This window comes from Bufo gargarizans, chromosome 4 (genome assembly GCF_014858855.1).
Source record: "Bufo gargarizans isolate SCDJY-AF-19 chromosome 4, ASM1485885v1, whole genome shotgun sequence".
Lineage (NCBI taxonomy): Eukaryota > Metazoa > Chordata > Amphibia > Anura > Bufonidae > Bufo > Bufo gargarizans.
In genome coordinates, this window is record NC_058083.1 from 241838208 (window position 1) to 241859204 (window position 20997).

At 41.7% G+C, this 20997-nt stretch overlaps 1 protein-coding gene across 1 annotated transcript in view; it reads left to right on the forward strand.

Annotated features, from left to right (window-relative positions):
- Window positions 1–20997, forward strand: part of FAM135A (family with sequence similarity 135 member A) — a 96581-nt gene that overhangs the window by 62229 nt on the left and 13355 nt on the right. Inside the window, 10 exon segments of the mRNA XM_044291519.1 lie at window positions 791–840; window positions 1010–1165; window positions 2741–2814; window positions 3137–3291; window positions 5444–5502; window positions 5504–5600; window positions 6027–7737; window positions 14034–14194; window positions 14715–14806; window positions 16135–16232. Coding sequence (XP_044147454.1) covers window positions 791–840; window positions 1010–1165; window positions 2741–2814; window positions 3137–3291; window positions 5444–5502; window positions 5504–5600; window positions 6027–7737; window positions 14034–14194; window positions 14715–14806; window positions 16135–16232 — 2653 coding nt within the window.

Genomic DNA, 20997 nt, shown 5'->3' on the forward strand with positions numbered 1-20997 from the left:
GGGCTTGTTCACACGACCGTGTGAAGCCTGTGCTGTGGACCGCAAATTGCGGTCCGCTAAGCACGGGCACCTGCTGTGTGGCAGCCGCATAGGGATCTCTGTCCGCGATCTCTCCGTTCCGCAAAAAGATAGAGCAAGCTCTATTTTTTTGCGGTGCAGAAGCACGGAACGGAACCTCAGAAAGCACTCTGTAGTGGTTCCAATCCGCATCTCCGGATTTGCGGACCCATTGAAATGAATGGTTCCGCATCCATGATGCGGAATGGCCACAGAACGGGACCTGTGTATTGCGGATACGCAAATGTGGTCCGCAATACGGACACAGGCTTCATGCAGTCGTGTGGACGAGCCCTAACACTGAGTATTTTGGAGCAGGTTTTGAGGCAGATTTTCATGTAGGTTTTTCAGCCAAAACCAAAATTGGACCCAGCAGGAAGGAGAAGTTTAATTCCTTCCTTTATATCTCCAATTCATTTCAAATCCACTTCTGGCTTTGGCTGAAAAACCTGCAGGAAAATCTGCCCCAAAACCTCCTCCAAAAAACTCTGTGTGAACCTACCCTAATAGTAAATCTGCCGACTAACCAGGGGCACATGTAAAATCATGCCTGTGGTGTAATCACTGATGGGTTCCCTTTACACTCTGCACATTGGACGTTATTCCCACTGTTTAGATCCATATATTATTTAATTTGTCGAGTTCATCTGCTTTAATTTGAATACAGTTTATATTATACTACATTTATTTGCAGGATTCATGACATCTTACATATAATATTTTATTTATTCAGAAAAAATTGATGTGGACGCCCGTCTCGCAGAACTGTGTGAGGATGTTAAGGTATCTAGATATTAAAATTCTTGTATATTGTGAAGGCATTTGTATTTCATTTATACATGCCAGCATCATATTAGAGTCCTCCTGCTTAGCTCACAGGACATGCATGTCATATCATAAATGCTCTGTAATGAATACGGCCCAATAAATAACTTATTCCGTCTTTCATCAGAAAATGGATAATCCTGACGAATTGGCAGAACTGATTAATATGAACCTGGCACAGCTTTGTTCACTGCTGATGGCGCTTTGGGGACAGTTTCTTGAAGTCATCGTTTTGCAAGATGAAATCACAAGCATTGTCGCACAGGAACATCACATGCTGAGAGTGAGCAGCCATCTTCTAAAGCTTTTACTATGTCTACTCTTACGTTGACATTGTGTTGTGCAGTCAACATGTAGCTTTTGTATTGTAACATCTTTACATACAGTTTCTAAAACCACTCCTTGTATTTCATGAACTTGACATTGGAGAAAGCATGATCTATGAGATGCACACAGGTCCACCTTTGTCCTGCTAATGTGCAGTAACAGCTTCTTTCATATCAACCTTAGAATAGTCTAGTACATAATAAAAACCTTTTTTCATCTTATAAAGTTATGGCATATCTCTTTATGATCCACGGGCGTCTGGCCTTTGGGACTCCCAACAATTCTTGGCACCTGAACCGATCATCTGCCTGAAGAAGCCGCAGCTCTATGGTCATCAGTATCATATCACTGGGGATCCAACTCCTGACAACCCCATCAATCAGTTGGCTGTACATCGAAGCTGCCACCAGAACATGCACATTGGTTAGTGGCAGTAGGTGGTAGTGCAGCTCTCTCCCATTCAGGTGACTTGGAGAGACCGGCAGTACTATTCATTCACGGGCACTAACCACTGTACAGAGCTGTGGATGTTCTGGTGCCAGTTTCATTGTACAGCCAGCTGATCAGTGAGGGTGCCTGAAATTGAACCCCAAGTGATATGATATTGATGACCTATCTTAAAGGGGTTCTGCACTTTCAATTAACTGATGATCTATCCTCTGGATAGATCATCAGCTTCTGATCGGCGGGGGTCCGACACCCGGGACCCCCGCCGATCAGCTGTTTGAGAAGGCAGCGGCGCTCCAGCAGCGCCGCGGCCTTCTCATGTTTACCGCCGGGCCGCCCGCCCACTGACGTCACGACTTGTATCAACTAGAGTAGGCGCGTCTAAGCTCTGTTCACTTGAATGGAGCTTAGCCGCGCCCACTGTAGTTGATACAAGTCATGACGTCAGTGGGCGGGCGGCCCGGCGGTAAACAGTGAGAAGGCCACGGCGCTGCTGGAGCGCCGCCGATCAGAAGCTGATGATCTATCCAGAGGATACATCATCAGTTAAATAAAAGTGCAGAACCCCTTTAAGGATAAGTCACCAATGATAAAGTCCTGGAAAACCCATTTAAACCCCAAACTGGACAGCATCCTTAAAGGGGTTGTCTCAAGGATGTGCCATCAATGTCAGAATGAGGTACCTGAAGTGAAGGAGAACGCACAGCACAAGTGCGGCCACCCTCTAATCGCATCTGTGGAAGTTCCAAAAACTGTTTCTGGCATTCCAATAGCGGTGACTGGTAGGGGTGGTTGTGCATTTACAGTGCGCTCTCTGTTCACTTCTATGGGACTTCTGAAAATAGCACTCACTTTTCTATTTTCGGAACTTCTATAGCAGTGAATTGGAGGCAAGCCGCACATGCGCAGTGTGCTCTTCTTCACTTCAGGGGCCCCGTTCTGGAGATAGGAGCAGGTCCCAGCGGTGGAATCTGCACCTTTGTGACATTAATGGCATAGCCTTGCAATATGTCATCAGTGTTTGAGGAGGTAAACTGGACTGTATGCAGTGTTGTCACTACTTGTCTCCCTGTCTGTTTGTTAGGTCCGTAGATTTGCAGAAGCTTTCTTTTGCCTTGAGCATCCTAGACAAGCAGCCCTGGCATACCAAGAACTGCAGTGAGTATGCAAATTTATAGATTTCTTATAAGTTATCAGCTTGGAATTTGGGAAATTGTAAATGTATTATACCCGTAGTCAGAAGTGTGTAAACGAGTGATTACGTTACAATGAATGGCCCCAAGTCTATTCATATCAGTGTCTGGGTGCTAAAGGGGATGAACATTCTATATCCAACACTTCCCTATAATTCTTCGGAAGTTATACCTTACCAATATGATACATCTGTATATTTTGCTTCATATTTTAATGAAATATGTTATTGGTTAACCTTATGATTTTTTAATCACTTATTGATGCTTTTTGATTTTTGTCTCCACAGCGCCCAAAGTCACCTCCAAATGTCAACTGCTATAAAGAGTTCCACTTACTTCAGTTCTCTTCCACCTCTGCCCATAGAGTGTTGTGAGCTGGACGGAGACTTTAACTCTCTGCCAATTATTTTTGAAGATAGGTATTTAGATTACATTACAGAAGGTATGTACAGGTTATGGCAGCGTATGGAAATATCTATTATGCCTTTTATCTGACTGCTGGACAGGTTTTGCCATTAACTGTATGATATGTAGAAAAATATCCTTCAGGCTCTTTGTTGGGAGCTCAGGCACTATCAGTAGTTACATTTTTAACCTATACACTGCTGGATGAGAAATGTATACAGCCAAAGGCAGTAAGCAGTAGTAATGGCCAGTTCGCAGTGTTCGCCAGCGAACACAAGCGGGCTGCCATCTTTAGTAAGGTAGACTCACCCGTCTGGCGATACACAGGTAAGCCCTTACCTGTGCCGGGAGCCGGTCTGAAATCAAATGCGGTCACCGGGAGCAGGCAGTTCCGAGAACTGCCTGCTCCCGGTGACCGCATTTGATTTCATACCGGCTCGCGGCACAGGCACAGGTAAGGGCTTACCTGTGCATTGCTGGACGAGTGGACGCTCTGCTGCCTCTTTGTCATTGACTGGAGGATGGTATCTGAAGAACCGAGGGCGGGCCAGAGGGGTGAAAGGGGAGGGGTTTGATTTGAACAGCGCCGTGGAGCCTGGGCACCGGCCGCATAAACGCCGCCCCTGGGCACCTTCAGAACCTGATTAGCATATGGAATAAAAGTGTTTTTAAGAGCGAATAGGACGACAAACAGCAATATGAAAGGTAAGATTATAATATGGGGAATGTAATGGATATCATCATGTTTGTGGTGTATAATGGTCATTTTAGGTGAAAGACTCCCTTTAAATTTTCCAAAGGAGCTCTCAACAATGAAATCTGATCGATTGCTATGGGCAACTAAGCCAGTTTTCCTTTTTGATAAATCTCCACTGTGTAGATATCTAAGATTTGGTGGCCAGTGTTGATTATTGTCCACCAGGCAGCTATGTTAGCTCAGTGCCATTGTTCTGGCCTATTTCCCCTTTCCCTTTTTTGACTATGTAAACATATAAAATCTATTTAAATCACTTTCAGAGCAGATCAATTAAAGGTAAAGTTTTATCTCAAACCTTGTTTTATGAGATAACAACATTCTCACACGTTCTGCAGGCAAATCTCTTACTGGTTCAACTAGTTGGTTGCATGCGCTGATGCAGACTCTGGGCTGCAAAAACTCCTAATGGGATTGAAACCCCCTGTTAACTTCCTGACACCGGGTATACAGGTTAAACTCGAAAAATTTGAATATTGTGCAAAGTTCATTTATTTCAGTAATGCAACTTAAAAGGCGAAACTAACATATGTGATAGACTCATTACATGCAAAGCGAGATATTTCAAGCCTTTATTTGGTATAATTTCGATTAATACAGTTTATGAAACCCCAGTCACAATCTCAGGTCCCTTTTGCTCAGATGATATGGATTAATTAGCTGACTAGAGTGTGACACGTTGAGCCTAGAATACTGAACCTTTTCACAATATTCTAATTTTAAGCTGCATTAATGTAATTCCTTTTAATTTGCATTGCTGAAATAAATGGACTTTTGCACCATATTCTAATTTTTCGAGTTTCACCTGTATGTCCAAAATGTTTTACCTTCTATGATTTCTATTCCTGCAGAGTCTTATTTGTGGTCACTTCTTTAAGTATAAAAAAAGTTTTTTGCATTCACTAAGAGTATATTCACACTTGCCAAATTTAATCAGAAATCCGAGATAAGCATTTGGATTTCTGCCGTAGATGTGCAGTTTGAACTTGGAATATGCGGAAGTAAGTAGCTTGCATCTTATTTCCGTGGCACCGCAGAAACTGTGCACGGAAATTTTCCATACCATGTGAGTGGGTTGCAGAAACCCCATTCATGTGCATGGGAAGTGATTTCACATGCATTTTAGTGCAGAATCCTTACCAAATTCCGTGTGAAATCAGAAGTGATATCTTGAAACTGTACAACACAACTAGAAATGACGTTGCTCAGATGCACAATGTGGTGCTTTATGATTCTTATGTTAGACTATAGAAGATCTTTATTTATGTTCTTACGTGCTTACATAAAATTAATATTAGTGCTTACTCTAGTTGTTGCTTCTTTTAATTCATTAGCTCTATGTGTTTATTAACAACAGACTAAATGCTTTTATATTTTGTGGTAGGATGCTGGGAAAATCTAATGTTTTTACTTTAATTTTTATTTCACATTGCAGATTTAGATGGGCCTTGGCTTGGTGCTAATAACCTTCAAAAATCGGATTCTAATAAAATAGGAGAAAGCTGACAGTGAAGATGGATACGTTTATGGTCTTGTCAGCCCAGAGCTAAAAGTCGCTTCTGAAGTTTCTGCTCCACACTGGTGTCTTGAAGGTGAAAAGCAGCAGGCTAAAATGCTAAAGTCTAAAAATGAAGATGACAATAAGTCAAAAGCTAAAGGAAATAAACTAATGAGAACAATGAAACCTGAAAATCCCAAAAAGATAGTTAAGCAGAATTCTAAAGACTCTGTGGTTTTAGTGAGCTACAAATGTTTAAAAGCTGCTACAGCAGAGGTTATGTCTAAACCATTTGAAGGCAGGCCTTCACATTGTCATAAAGATGGAGCTCACTCTAGTCAAGGGTTTCCAACAAGTGACACCAGATTGTCTGGGGTGCACACGTGGCAAAAGGGACAAAGCTCTCTGCCTTCAAACCTTGTCACAAACAAACCACTTTCTGTAAGTGGCGAGAGTTCCAAGGGAAACCAGAGTAGCACCTTGGATTCTGCTAATCTAATCGCTTTCTCCACTGTTTCAGGTTCTCCCAGCACACAACAGTCAGGTACTGTGGTCGCGAAAATGGACAGTGTGCCTCAACAAGCTGAAAGGGGCAGTGTTGGTCAACCCACAGGACCTTCAGGAGTCAGGACAATAGAGGTTAAGCCAAGTACCAAGAACTCCTATGAAGGTGAAAAAGTAACTGTTATATTTTCCTCCAAGTCTGAGGTATTGCGAGATGTTACCATTAAGGATGGAATTCCAGGACATGGGTTTCCTGCTTTGCCTGGTGGAGTAACACCATTACAGGAGACAGATTCAGTGTTTGAAAAGGATGTGGCAGTAGCTACAAATATAAAATTATCAGGAAATGGAGACTCACTCTTGAAGCTAAAAAACCAGCCACATCCTACCTCAAAAGAGATCCACATAGTAGTGAGTGGGGATACAATAAAGTTACCTGATCTTAGCATTACCTGTGCATCTTCAAGATTTTCCGATTCCGGTGTAGAAAGTGAACCAAGCTCTTTTGCGACTCATCCAAATCCAGAATGCTGCTTGGAAAATGTAATAGAGCATGGTCCTGTTTCATCTGATAAAGTATTTTCACAGTTATTGCTCAAACCAGAATCTAATCTGAAAACTACTGTTGAGAGCCACTGTACAGAAAGCACGAGTGCCCTAAGTGAAATCCAGTCGTCTTTGACATCTATTAATTCCTTGCCATCCGATGATGAACTTTCACCAGATGAAAGTTCAAAGATCTCAGTTGTACCTGAGAACCTGGTGAAAGATAGCAAGACTGTCCTAGACTTGGGGAGTGTTGATGTGCCAAAGTTTGATCTTAAAAAGTCCAACATTCTCACACAGCCTCAATGCGTTGTGTTTTCAGAAAGTGAAAATATCCCAGTGCATTCCTCCCTTTCAAGCATCAGAGACCTATTCCAGTTTGCTATTTCTGATGAGGAAACTCCAAATGAAGTAAAGAGTATTCCGGTTCCACTGCCAGGTTCTATAACCACTTTTCGAGAACCTCAAATTCCAGAAACCGTACTTTATAGCTCCCGTGTTTCACTTGATCCAGAGGTTATTGTGGTTGGAGAACAATCTGTGGTTTCTGGTTCAGTTGTTATTGATGATGAGTATATTGGTGTGGAACCAAAAGATACTAAGCAGGACTTGTCTGAAGCCGTGAGTAGAAGTCCTCCTGCTGCTAAACTCACTTCTACAAACAGCACAGACATTGTGAAACAAGGTTTGGTTGAAAATTATTTTGGTTCTCAAAGTAGCACTGATATTTCTGAAATCAGCCCTGCAGATGATCTTAAATATGTTACTCCTGAAAAAGAACTTTCAAATTTGCAGTCAACTGGCCCACTTCTGCAAGATGATGATGATGAGGAGGAACAGGATGAAGAAATGATTGAAAATGGCTATTATGAGGAAACTGATGGCCCACTATACAAGTCAGAAGATCCTGAATGTGAAGTTATCCATGATTCAGCAAATAACAAATGTTTAAGATCTGAACACATTGGTTCTGAATATTTTAAAGATGCCATGACCATGCCAGGAGTTTGCACGACTAGCTGTTTATCCTTTTCCTATACATTAAAAGACTCCCCTTGTGGCACTGCATTTACTCTAAGGAATACATCTGATACTATTACAAAGCAACCAGGTGGTGCAGTGTTTGACACGTCAACATCTATTGCTTGGTATGAAAGCTCTCCAAAACCATTAATGCTAGCGTAAGTATCATCCCCCTGCTTTCATATTTTGAAATATGACTGTGGTTTTGTTGTAAAATATCTTACCTGATATTTCTATCAATTCACTCCCAGACCTATGACAACAATTTCATTAAATTGATTACATTGTTTTATCTGACAAAGAAAGAGGTGGAGAGGTTAGATATTGTTAATTGTCTCACCAATTTAAAACTCTTTTTAAAACACATTTACTCACTTATCTGGAGGACTTTCTTCCCTGTCTGTGGGTGACCAGCAGCACATTAAAGCACCTGCACCTCCCAGGATGCATTGCAATTAGCTATTGTTAACCCCTTTTTGATCTACATAGAAAATAGTCCCTCACATATAGCCCCAGAGATACAGTCGTGGGCGTAAATGTTGGCACCCTGGAAATTTTTCAAGAAAATGAAGTATTTCTCAAAGAAAAGTATTGCAGTAACACATGTTTTGCTATACACATGTTTATTCCCTTTGTGTGTATTGGAACAAAACCAAAATAGGGAGGAAAAAAAGCAAATTGGACATAATGTCACACCAAACTCCAAAAATGGTCTGGACAAAATTTTTGGCACCCTTTCAAAATTGTGGATATATAAGATTGTTTCAAGCATGTGATGCTCCTTTAAACTCACCTGGGGCAAGTAACAGGTGTGGGCAATATAAAAATCACACATGTAAGCAGATAAAAAAGAGAGAAGTTCACTTAGTCTTTGCATTGTTTGTCTGTATGCGCCACACTAAGCATGGACAACAGAAAGAGGAGAAGAGAACTGTCTGAGGACTTGAGAACTAAAATTGTGGAAAAGTATCAACAATCTCAAGTCAATCTCCAGTGATCTAGATTTGCCTTTGTCCACAGTGCTCAACATTATCAAGAAGTTTGCAAACCATGGCACTGTCACTAATCTCCCTGTGCGTGAACGGAAGAGAAAAATTGGTGTCCACGCTGGATAGTCCGGATGGTGGATAAGCAGTCCAAAGATATTCAAGCTGTCCTGCAGGCTCAGGGAGCCTCAGTGTCAGCACGAACTATCCGTCGACATTTAAATGAAATGAAACACTATGACAGGAGACCCAGGAGGACCCCACTGCTGACACAGAAACATAAAAAAGCAAGACTACATTTTGCAAAAATGAACTTGAATAAGCCAAAATCCTTCTGGGAAAACGTCTTGTGGACAGATGAGACCAAGATAGAGCTTTTTGGTAAAGCACATAATTTTACTGTTTACCGAAAACGGAATGAGGCCTACAAAGAAAAGAACACAGTACCTACAGTGAAATATGTTGGAGGTTCATTGATGTTTTGGGGTTGTTTTGCTGCCTCTGGCACTGGGTGCCTTGAATGTGTGCAAGGCATCATGAAATCTGAGGATTACCAACGGATTTTGGGTCGCACTGTAGAGCCCAGTGTCAGAAAGCTGGGTTTGTGTCAGAGATCTTGGGTCTTCCAGCAGGTAAAATGACCCCAAACATACGTCAAAAAGCACTCAGAAATGGATGGCAACAAAGCGCTGGAGAGTTCTGAAGTATTCTGAGAGTTCTGGAGAGTTCTGAAGTGGCCAGCAATGAGTCCAGATCTAAATCCCATTGAACACCTGTGGAGAGATCTTAAAATTGCTGTTGGGAAAAAGCGGCCTTCCAATAAGCGAGACCTGGAGCAGTTTGCTAAGGAAGAGTGGTCCAAAATTCCGGGTGAGAGGTGTCAGAAGCTTATTGATGGTTATAGGAAGTGACTGATTTCAGTTATTTTTTCTAAAGGGTGTGCAACCAAATATTGAGTTATGGGTGCCAATAATTTTGTCCAGCCCATTTTTGGAGTTTGGTGTGACATTATGTCCAGTTTGCTTTTTTTTCCTACCTTTTTTGGTTTTGTTCCAATACACACAAAGGGAATAAACACGTTCATAGCAAAACATGTGTTACTACAATACTTTTCTGTGAGAAATACTTAATTTTCTTTGAAAAATGTCAGGGGTGCCTACATTTACGGCCATGACTTTACATATGGTATGTAATGCCTACACAGTTTCCTTCTCTACTGTCTACAGACAGAGAGAGATATACTTTTATGAATTTAGAAGTAGGGATGAATGAATGAAAGATGTCTGGGCCACTTCACCTGCTTCTCTATGATGCCAGTATGCCAAAAATGAGAGGGGGGATAGAGTAGGGAAGCTACTGAGCATGTTAGTCCACCTCTGAATGCAGGAGAAGGTGGATCAGAAGAATAACAGTAGGGGGCATCACCAGTAAAAAAAATCCAATGTACATAAAAAAGAAATGGCATTATATTACATGTATGTTGCAATAATACTTCATCTGAAATGCCCTATTCATTGTATAGTAATACTTTTTTAGGGGTAACCCCTTTATGCTTCAGTGACTCATATAGTACATAGCTGCTGTGTTTTTTTGTCAAAAAGTGCTTTTGCCAGATGTTGCTTTTAAAATGTGATATATACACTTACAAAGAGAATACTATCAATCACTGATAACACCTCCCCCATGTGCAGCTATCAGTGACTGACAGCTATGTCTGTATACACACTTACAGAGAGAATGCTATCAATCACTGATAACACCTCCCCCATGTACAGCTATCAGTGACTGACAGTTATCTATGTATAGACACTTGCACAGAGAACACTATCAATTAATGATAACACCTCCTCTTAGGGTTGTTGCGGGTATCGAAATTTCGATACCCAATCGATACTTTTGTCCCGGTATCGATACGATACCGGGATTTCCGTTTTTTCGATACTGGGCTGCGCTTCTGCGCAGTCTAGTATCTCTGAACATGAGCGCGCTGCTATCGGCGCGCTCATGTTCTCTCTCAGCAGCACGGGGAGAAGGAAGCTGTCCTCCCTCCCCCTGTGCTGCTGCCGCTGCCACCAATGAGAAGCGAGGGGCGGAGGAGGGGCGGCAATGAGAAGCGAGGGGCGGCAATGAGAAGCGAGGGGCGGAGGAGGTGCGGCAATGAGAAGCGAGGGGCGGAGGAGGGGCGGCGCCGGCAATGAGAAGCGAGGGGTGGAGGAGGGGCGGCGCCGGCAATGAGAAGCGAGGGGCGGAGGAGGGGCGGCGCCGGCAATGAGAAGAGAGGGGCGGAGGAGGGGCGGGCGCACTGCGCCACCAATGATAGGATTATTTCAACACAGAGCTGCGCCCAGCGATGCCCCAGCACTCACCATTAGTCCTGGGCGCCGCTCCGTTCGCCTGCAGTGCCCCATTACTGTCTCCTCTCCTGCTCCACATGCTGCTGATTACTATCGGAGCGATGGGAGGAGACATCAGCTTCACTAGTAGGCGTTCCTTCTCCCTGCGCTGCGATTGGACAGCGCTACAGCCAGGGAGAAGGAACGCCCACTAGTGAATCTGATGTCTCCTCCCATCGCTCCGATAGTAATCAGCAGCATGTGGAGCAGGACAGGAGACAGTAATGGAGCCCTGCGGGCGAACGGAGCGGCGCCCAGGACTAATGGTGAGTGCTGGGACATTGCTGGGCGCCGCTCTGTGTGGCCTGATAGTGAAAGTCTGGACTCATATACAGTAGTCAGTCTTTAACACATACAGGAGGCGGGTGCCGGCAGCAGAATCGCATTGCCGGCACCCTGCCCCTGACAGGGAGCTGCGATCAGCGGCAGTTAACTGCCGCTGATCTGCCAGTACCCGCCTCCTGTATAAAGAGGTAGTTATCATTGCCCCCCCCCCCCCTCAACCCACCCATCCCATTAAAATCATTGGTGGCACAGTGTGCCGGCCCCTCTCAACCCCCCAGTATTAAAATCATTGGTGGCAGTGGCCACAGGGACCTCTCTCTCCCCCCCCCCCCCTCATTGGTGGTGCAGTGGCAGCTTCTGATCGGAGCCCCAGCTGTGTAAGCCTGGGGCTCCGATCGGTTACCATGGCAGCCAGGACGCTACAGAAGCCCTGGTTGCCATGGTAACATCCCTGATGCTGTGTGCACAGAGCAGCAGGGACAGTGTGGAGTCATATTCACCCTGATAGAGATCTATCAGGCTGAATAGGAAAAGGGATGAAAGATCCCAGGTTCTAGCCCCTAAGGGGGAAATAGTCATTAAATAAAAAGTGTAAAAAAAACAAACAAAAAACACTAAAATATGAAGTATAAATCACCCCCTTTTCCCAATTTCACATATAAAATATTTAAATAATAAACATATTACATCGCCACGTCAGAAAAGTCCAAACTATTAAAATATATTAAAAAAAATCTAGGTGGTGAATGCCGGAACAGAAAAAATAAAATAAAAACTGCGCGATTCGCCATTTTTAAAAATGAGGAATGCACGTGGCTTTTTTTGTTTATTTTTTTCGCGTGGTATCGAATGGTATCGAGTATCGCAATACTTTTTCATGGTATCGAAACCGAATCAAAAAATTGGTATCGCAACAACTCTACCTCCTCTGTGTACAGCTATCAGTGACTGATAGCTATTTATGTATACAGTCTTACACAGAGAATGCTATCAATCATTGCTAACACCTCCTGTGTACAACTGAAGTCAGAAAAACAGATATAAATGTGTAAATTACAAGTTTTACTGAATCTATTTTATGACTTTATTTTAAACTTTTTGGGGGAGATTTACCAAGACCGGTTCTTCCATATACCAGTTTTGATCTCCCTGTGCTGAAGTAAGATACTCCTAATTTATTAGGAGGCAGAAGCACATCTCTGCCCTGCAGAAACTCAAGTCTATGTCAGCTAGGATTTGGCGCAGACTTGAGCAACAACTTACACAAGTTTCTGGCGTACATTATAGTAAATCTGGCGGGTTGTGCTAAGCTCCACCCACTCCTGCTAAGCCCTGACTCTTTTTCCCACCACTTTTGAAAAGTGTCAAGAGCCTCTAAAAGTCACAAATGTTGGTGCAAACATGGGGTGTGCCATAATTTGTGACTTTTGTACGCCCCCTCCCCAAAAAATGTATTAACATAATTATGTTCTGTTTCACTTTTACTCAAGCTCCTGTTAGTACAACACTAGTGTGCCCTAACAGCAGGATTACTGAACAGACAAGCCCTAGGATCTTTCGTAGGTCCTTAGGGCTGACTGTGGATGGCTCCTCCAGTCTCCATTCAGGTCACTGAGAAACCCGGTGACCCAATCTTAGGAGGGAGTGTCCTTTGATCATGGCTGATCAATGCTGTTAGTAGCAGCCGATTCTTAATGCAGGAGCACTCCTGCAGACCTTAACCCCCTGGCTTTGCAGCAATGCCAAAAGACATTGCCACAGATTGAGGCCCTGCACCGCCGTCAAAGGACGGTTATTAAAGGGGTTGTCTGGAAATTAGGAAAATGAAAATGCTTAATTACTTTATTATACAGGTGAAACTCAAAAACTTATCAACTTATCAACAGTATCAACTTAGCTGACTAGAGTGTGACACTTTGAGCCTAGAATATTGAACCTTTTCACAATATTCTAATTTTAAGTTGCATTACTGAAATAAATGAACTTTTGCACGATATTCAAATTTTTTGAGTTTCACCTGTAAATATATTCTCTAATACCTTTCATTATTTGTTATGGCTCGTTTTGTCTGGGGAGCAGTCATCGGGGGAAACAAAATGGCCGCGGTCCCATTAGTTCACACAAAACCTGTCTTGATCACACATGAGAACAAGTTACTTCACAACACTGAGGTAAAGAGCTGCCTCATCCTCTATATTTGTCAGGGTAATGATTAGCTGAATCTCTGGTGAATTTAGTTCATGAGGAGACATGAAGTACAGAGAGGACGGACAGGACAGGCTGTGGCAATGGAGACTGCATACAAGTGCTGCTGCTCATAACCTACACCTCACCCTCCTCTTATATCTCCTCATCATCTCCATTCCCACAGAGATTCACCTGTATTCAGGATCATGATACCTGACGAGCAGAGAGGATGAGGCAGCACTATGGCTCATTGTGGTGAAGTAACTTGTTCCCATGTGTGATTAGGACAGGTTTTGTGCGTACTGATAGGACGGCGGCCATCTTATTTCTCCTAATGATTGCTCCCTAGACAAAACAAGCCATTCTAAGTAATGAAAGGTCTTTGTGAATAAATTTGTTATAAAATACTATTTATTTTTTTATTTTTTTTATTTCTGGAGAACCCCTTTAAGGGTTTAGTGAAAGATGTAGTCATATTAATCCGCCCTCGTTGTTCAAAAAGATACCCCACAACAACAAATGTTTTCCGTAATATATCTCCCATTAGAATGGTGTGCTATGCCTTCATTGTCATCACTTGTCATTTATGTTCTCTTATTTTAGATTCCTGCAGGCCAAAGAAGAACTGAAGCAGTTGCGACTCCCAGGTTTTTTGTATAGCGATGTGCCTCATTTGGCATCCACAGTTCCATACTTCAGCACTGAGGAGGATGACAGCTCTGATGAGGGAATCCATTTGATTGTCTGTGTCCATGGACTAGATGGTAAAGGCTATTTTAGTTTTAGTCTATTTTTAGGTTATTATTCTGTTAGTAGAAAACAGTATCAGTTAGGGTGATCTCACACTGCTCTTGCAGTGTCCATTTGTCATATGTGCTGGGAAAGCTCCTGGCTTATACTGTATGTCAAACACATCCATTGGCCAGCATTCACCCAACTTCCATCAGGCTTGTATACATCATAGCTTCCATCAAATGTAAGGAAATCCTTTCAATGTATAACTCCAAAGGATAGCTCCCTGGTCTGGTAAATCTGGACCCATACTTGTTGTCATGCAGCTTCTCTTATCTGGAAGAAAGCCAACGAGAAGTCAGAATAGAATAGGATAGAGCCCAAAACTGACTTATTTTGATTTTGTGTACCTACACAGGGGAAATGGAGCTGTGTGATGATCGGAAAGTAGACCTGAAAATGAACTTGTTTACCTCCTTCTATGCAGTGACGTGCAGAACAATATGTACATGAAAATAGATTTTTGATTTTTCTATGCGAATCTATTTGCAGGTAATAGCGCTGACCTTCGGTTGGTAAGAACATACATAGAACTTGGACTTCCTGGGGGGCGAAAAGATTTCCTTATGTCGGAGAGAAACCAGGTGCAGTTCAAAACCTTTATCTTGTTTCTAAAGAGTTTGTACTACATTGAGAAAACTGCTGAGAATTCTTAATTTAATTTAACCTCTCAGTTTCTACTTGGTCAATTCATCGGCCAAATACAGATATGGTAGCGGCATCCTTCTGAAAGTCTATTAATGTCACAATTGTACGGAATTGTTCACATCAAAGCCCCATGTGGAGCATGTATGGCAGGAAAAGCTCCCAGTGTATACAACACATATATGCATATAGGGATCCTTTCCCCCACCGAATGCCAAATGTTGTTTCGGCCTCCATCAGACCATTACCTCATTATTGGTCGTGGTCAAGATAGTTGCATAGCCTCAGTCTTATCTGCTCCTTAAAAGGGTATTCCAGGATTTTAATATTAATGGCCTATCCTCAGGATAGGTTTTTCACCCGACCCCTGCCAATCAGCAGTTTCCTAGTAGATCCAGCACTGGAACTACATACACAGCTCTGTACACCTTGTAGTAGATGGAGCAATGGGAGTAGCTCTGCAGTAACCAGCTCTATTCATTGCACAGTAGATGGAACGGTGTAAAAACTGCTGACTGGTATTGCAGGGTATCGGACCTCTGCCAATCTGATATACTTCGCTATCCTGAGGACAGTGTATCAATATTAAAATCCTGGAATACCCTCTTAAGTGCCTAGGAGGGAGAGCACTCTGCCTTCTCCATTGGTCCACTTCCCAGCCCCCCTCCCTCTGCTCATGGTTGGGCACTGAGAGTGGGGACGGGCTGTGAAGGGAATAGAGCACTTCACTGTGAAGATCCACCCCCTGGGCACTTGCAGGAGTGTTAACACTACTGCTGGTAATAAAAGCTCCACAAATGCTTGTCCTGCTCCCCCCAGGCACTACCTAGTGCTGTCAGTAGTTTAGCATAGTCAGCAATGCTGACAGACTCCCTATAAAGTTATTTTCTTAAAAAACATGATCTGTAGCTATATAGGACACACTGGGGGAGATTTAACAAACTGGTGCAAAGTAGAACTGGTTTACTTGTCCATAGCAAACAATCAGATTCCACCTTTCATTTTCCAAAGGATCTGGAATCTGCTATGGCCAACTAATCCACATATGCTGCTGTGTGCTTTATTTCATTCATTCTGCTACATTAGAAAAAAACAGATTAATGAGACACCCATTAGAATTCAATGCAGACCTGGCTTCAATCCGCTAAAAATAGAAACCATAACTCCTGTGTGAACAGAGCTTGAATTTTGATGTACAGTTATATCCAAGCATGATTGCAGAAGATGTACAGAGGAAACGTACATTAATCTTGTGCTTTCTTCCCAGAATGACACCTTTGCTGACTTTGATTCAATGACCGATCGTCTCCTAGATGAAATTATACAGTATATCCAAATATACAATCTAGCCATTTCCAGGATCAGGTAAGAGGCAGTGACGACTATATTGCAGGTCCTGAATAGGCACACTGCCAGTAAGCAGCACCTCATTGCTGACTGAAGTGACTTCCTTCACGAGTTACTGTAACATTCAGCAATGTTTAATATTCTGAATACCATGCTATATCTGGGATAAGTGGCAGCTCTGTTTTTAGAATATATTTGGAATTATGCGCTTAAAAATTTAATTTAGTTTCATATCCTGTAAATTACTATTTATCAACTTAACATAATGAAGCAGTTGTCAGGAAGATCCTATTTGTAGTAATAATGTCTAAACTATTATAGTTGTTACATGTGATTGAGGGTAACGTGTCTTGCAATAATATACATGATTAAATCACCTAAGGCTACTTTCACACTGGCGTTTTGGCTTTCCGTTTGTGAGATCCGTCTTGGGCTCTGAGAAGCGGTCCAAAACGGATCAGTTTTGCCCTAATGCATTCTGAATTTTTGATTAGATTTCGATACCATAAAAAAGTATTGCGATACTCAATACCATTCAATACCCACATGAAAAAAATAAAACACCAACAAAGCCATGTGCATTCTGCATTTTTAAAAATGGCAAATTGCGCAGTTTTTTTTTTTTTTTTTCTGTTCCAGCGTTCACAGTATAGATTTTTTTTAAAATATTTTAATAGTTTTGACTTTTCAGACGTGGCGATATGGAATATGTTTATTTATTTATTGTTTATGTATTTTATATGTAAAATTGGGAAAGGGGGTGTTTTATACTTAATATTTTATTTTTTATTTTTTTTACTTTCTATTTAATAACTATTTCCCCCCTTAGGGGCCAGAACCTGGGATCTTGTAATCCCTTGTCGTATTCACCCTGATAGAGATCTATTAGGGTGAATAGGACTTCATACTCTCCCTGCTGCCCTGTGCTCTGTGCACACAGCAGCAAGGAGCTCACCATGGCAGCCAGGGCTTCAGTAGCGTCTTTGCTGCCATGGTAACCGATCGGAGACCCAGGATTACACTGCTGGGGCTCCGATCGTAACTGCCACTGCCACCAATGAGGAGGAGGGGAGAGGACCCTGTGGCCACTGCCACCAATGATTTTAATACTGGGGGGGGGCAATGATAATTACTTTCAATACAGGAGGCGGGTGGCGGCAGCAGATCAGCAGCAGTGAACCCCTCAGGTGCTGCACCTGAGGGGTTTACTGCTGCTGATTGCAGCTCCCTGTCAGAGGCAGGGTGCCGGCTATGTGATTCTGCTGCCGGCACCTGCTTCCTGTATTAAAGGTTAAAGACGACCTTTCATGGGTTCGGACTTTAAGTTAGCAGGCTACATAGAGCCCAGGGATCTCCCTGCACTTACTATTATTCCTGGGCGCCGCTCCGTTCGCCCGCTGTGGCCCAGTTACTGTCTCCTGCTCCATATGCTAATTGCTACTATTGGAGCAATGGGCAGGAGACATCAGCTTCTCTCCTGGGCGTTCCTTCTCCCTCTGACGTTCTGTGCTGCGATTGAACAGCGCTACAGCAAGGGAGAAGGAACGCAGCTAGACATTTTAATTGTTATATTTGGCATAAAAGAAGTGGTAATATCTAGTAAAACACCCAAGAATAGTAATAACTAGAGATGGAGCTAAGTATTCCAAAATTACATTAGGCTGCTTCACTGAATAAAAAAAAAAAAAATATTTGCTTTGGGATAAATTACTTTGTCACAAAGCGCATCTCTTTGTAAGTAGTGGGTGAAATAACAGTGAGCAACGATATTTGCTACCACGAAGCATGAGTAAATTCGGCTTCGCGGCAAATCGAATTTATCCTGAAATTCGGGATTCACTCAACACTAGTAATAACAGTAAATTTCCAGAAAATTGCTCCATGTTAGAGATGAATGGTGATCCTGCTGCAGAAGCAGCTTTTTTTTTGCAGTGTCTGCCAGTTGTTTGCAGCATCTTTTTTTCCCTGAAGAGTTATTTTTAAGGATGGTGTATCTCAGTTTTTCCTTTGTATAGAACCATAGAATGTGTCGGCAGATAAGAACCATTTGGCCCATATAGTCTGCCCAATATACTAAATACTATGGATAGCCCCTGGCCCTATCTTATATGAAGGATGGCCTTATGCCTATCCCATACATGCTTAAACTCCTTCACTGTATTTGCAGCTGCCACTTCTGCAGGAAGGCTATTCCATGCATCCACTACTCTCTCAGTAAAGTAATACTTCCTGATATTACTTTTAAACCTTTGCCCCTCTAATTAGCAATACTCCAGCCTCCTACTGTGCAGTAAATTGCAGCATAGTCCCACTTAGAGTACCTCTAGTTATAAGAACAACTTTTCATAAATAAATAGAACAGTTGAATGTAATAAACTTTGTAATATTTCTTATTAAAGAAAAATGCTTCAATCTGTTTTTATAAAGCTGCTTTGCTCTTTCCTACTTTTACCATTTATGTCTATGGAGAGAGGAGGAGGCTGCTAGGTGAGAGACACACAAACTGCAACTGTTCTTAACTGTGCTACACTTTGCATTTTTCACTCTACTAGGCTGCATTCACACCTCAGTTATTTGGACAGTTATTTTGATCAGTTATTGTGAGCAAAAACCAGTAGTGACGCCTACTCAGATAGCGGGTGTAATTATTTGATCTGCACCTGTTCTGTGTTTTTGACGCACACCTAGTTTTGGCTCACAATAACTGATGGAAATAACTGATCAAATATCTGAAGTGTGAACTCGGCCTAAGATAAGGCCCTACTACTTTTCAGAGTAATAAATCACTTACTAGCTGGCAGCAGCCTCCTCCTCCCTTCTTCATAGACTTCTGTGTGTGAGGCTAGAGACTGAGACTATACTAATAGAGATAAGTGTCTGAGTGAAGAGAAAGATGAGGAAAATAGCATGAGAAGTTCAGGAATAGGGATAATTCTTAAATAACATATATTACAAAGTTTCTTTAAATTCACCTGTACTATTCAATTATGAAAACTTGTTTAGAATTGGGGGGTACACTTTAACCACCTCACATCCGGGCCATTTGCCCCCTTCCTGACCAGGCCTAATTTTGCAAATCTGACATGTGTCACTTTATGTGGTAATAACTTTGGAACGCTTTTACTTATCCAAGCCATTCTGAGATTGTTTTCTTTTGACACATTGTACTTCATGACAGTGGTAAATTTAAGTCGATATATTTCACCTTTATTTATAAAATAATCCAAAATTTACCAAAAATGTTGAAAATTTAGCAATTTTCAAAATTTTAATTTCTCTGCTTCTAAAACAGAAAGTGATACCTCATAAAATATTTATTACTTAACATTCCCCATATGTCTACTTTATGTTGGCATCATTTTGTAAATGTCATTTTATTTTTTTAGGACGTTAGAAGCCTTAGAATTGGCAATTCTTAAAATTTTTAAGAGAATTTCCAAAACCCACTTTTTAAGGACCAGTTCAGGACTAAATTCACTTTGTGGGGCTTACATAGTGGAAACCCCCAATAAATGACCCCATTGCAGAAACAATATAGCAATAAGACAGCACTACTCACTGGACACTTCCAGCTGATCCTATCTCTGGCAGGGCATGCAGCGTCGGGTCCCGGCCTCTTGGGCCCCACAAACGTCAAGTGATAGTATAAAGCCATGGCACTCCATTATTTCTTTATCTTCTCTAATTTATTGCCCCAAAAACAGCATTGTGGTGAGCTTGATAAAGACCGGACAGGTCGAAACGTTGCTGTTTTTGGTGCAATAAACTAGAGAAGATAAATAAATATTGGAGTGCCGTGGCTTTATAATATCATTTGCCCATTGTAGAAACTACACCCCTTAAGTTACTCAAAACTGATTTTACAAACTTTGTTAACCCTTTAGGTGTTCCACAAGAATTAAAGGAAAATGGAGATGAAATTTAAAAATTTCACTTTTTTGGCAGATTTTCCATTTTAATCCATTTTTTTTATTTAACACATTGAGGGTTAACAGCCAAACAAAACTCAATATTTATTACCCTGATTCTGCGGTTTACAGAAACACCCCACATGTAGTCATAAACTGACGGCAGGGCGCAGAAGAAAAGGAGCGCCATATGGTTTTTGGAGGGCAGATTTTGCTGAACTGGATTTTAGACACCATGTCCCATTAAAAAACTTACAAAAAGTGACTCCATTTTGGAAACCAGGGGATAAGGTGCCAGTTTTATTGGTACTATTTTGGGGTACATATAATTTTAAATTGCTCTATATTACATTTTTTGTGAGGCAAGGTAACAAAAAAATTGCTGTTTTGGCACTGTTTTTATTTTTTACAACATTCATCTGACAGGGTAGATCATGTGCTATTTTTGTAGATCAGGTTGTTATGGACGCAATGATATCAAATATGTCTACTTTGTTTGTTTCAGTTTTATATATTAACCACTTAAGGACCACAGGTTTATACCCCCCTAGTGACCAGGCCCTTTTTTACAAATCGGCACTCCACAACTTTAGCGGTTTATTGCTCGGTCATGCAACTTACCACCCAAATGAATTTTACCTCCTTTTCTTCTCACTAATAGAGCTTTCATTTGGTGGTATTTCATTGCCGCTGACATTTTTACTTTTTTTGTTATTAATCGAAATTTAACGATTTTTTTGCAAAAAAATGACATTTTTCACTTTCAGCTGTAAAATTTAGCAAAAAAAAACGACATCCATATATAAATTTTTCGCCAAATTTATTGTTCTACATGTCTTTGATAAAAAAAAATGTTTGGGCAAAAAAAAAAATGG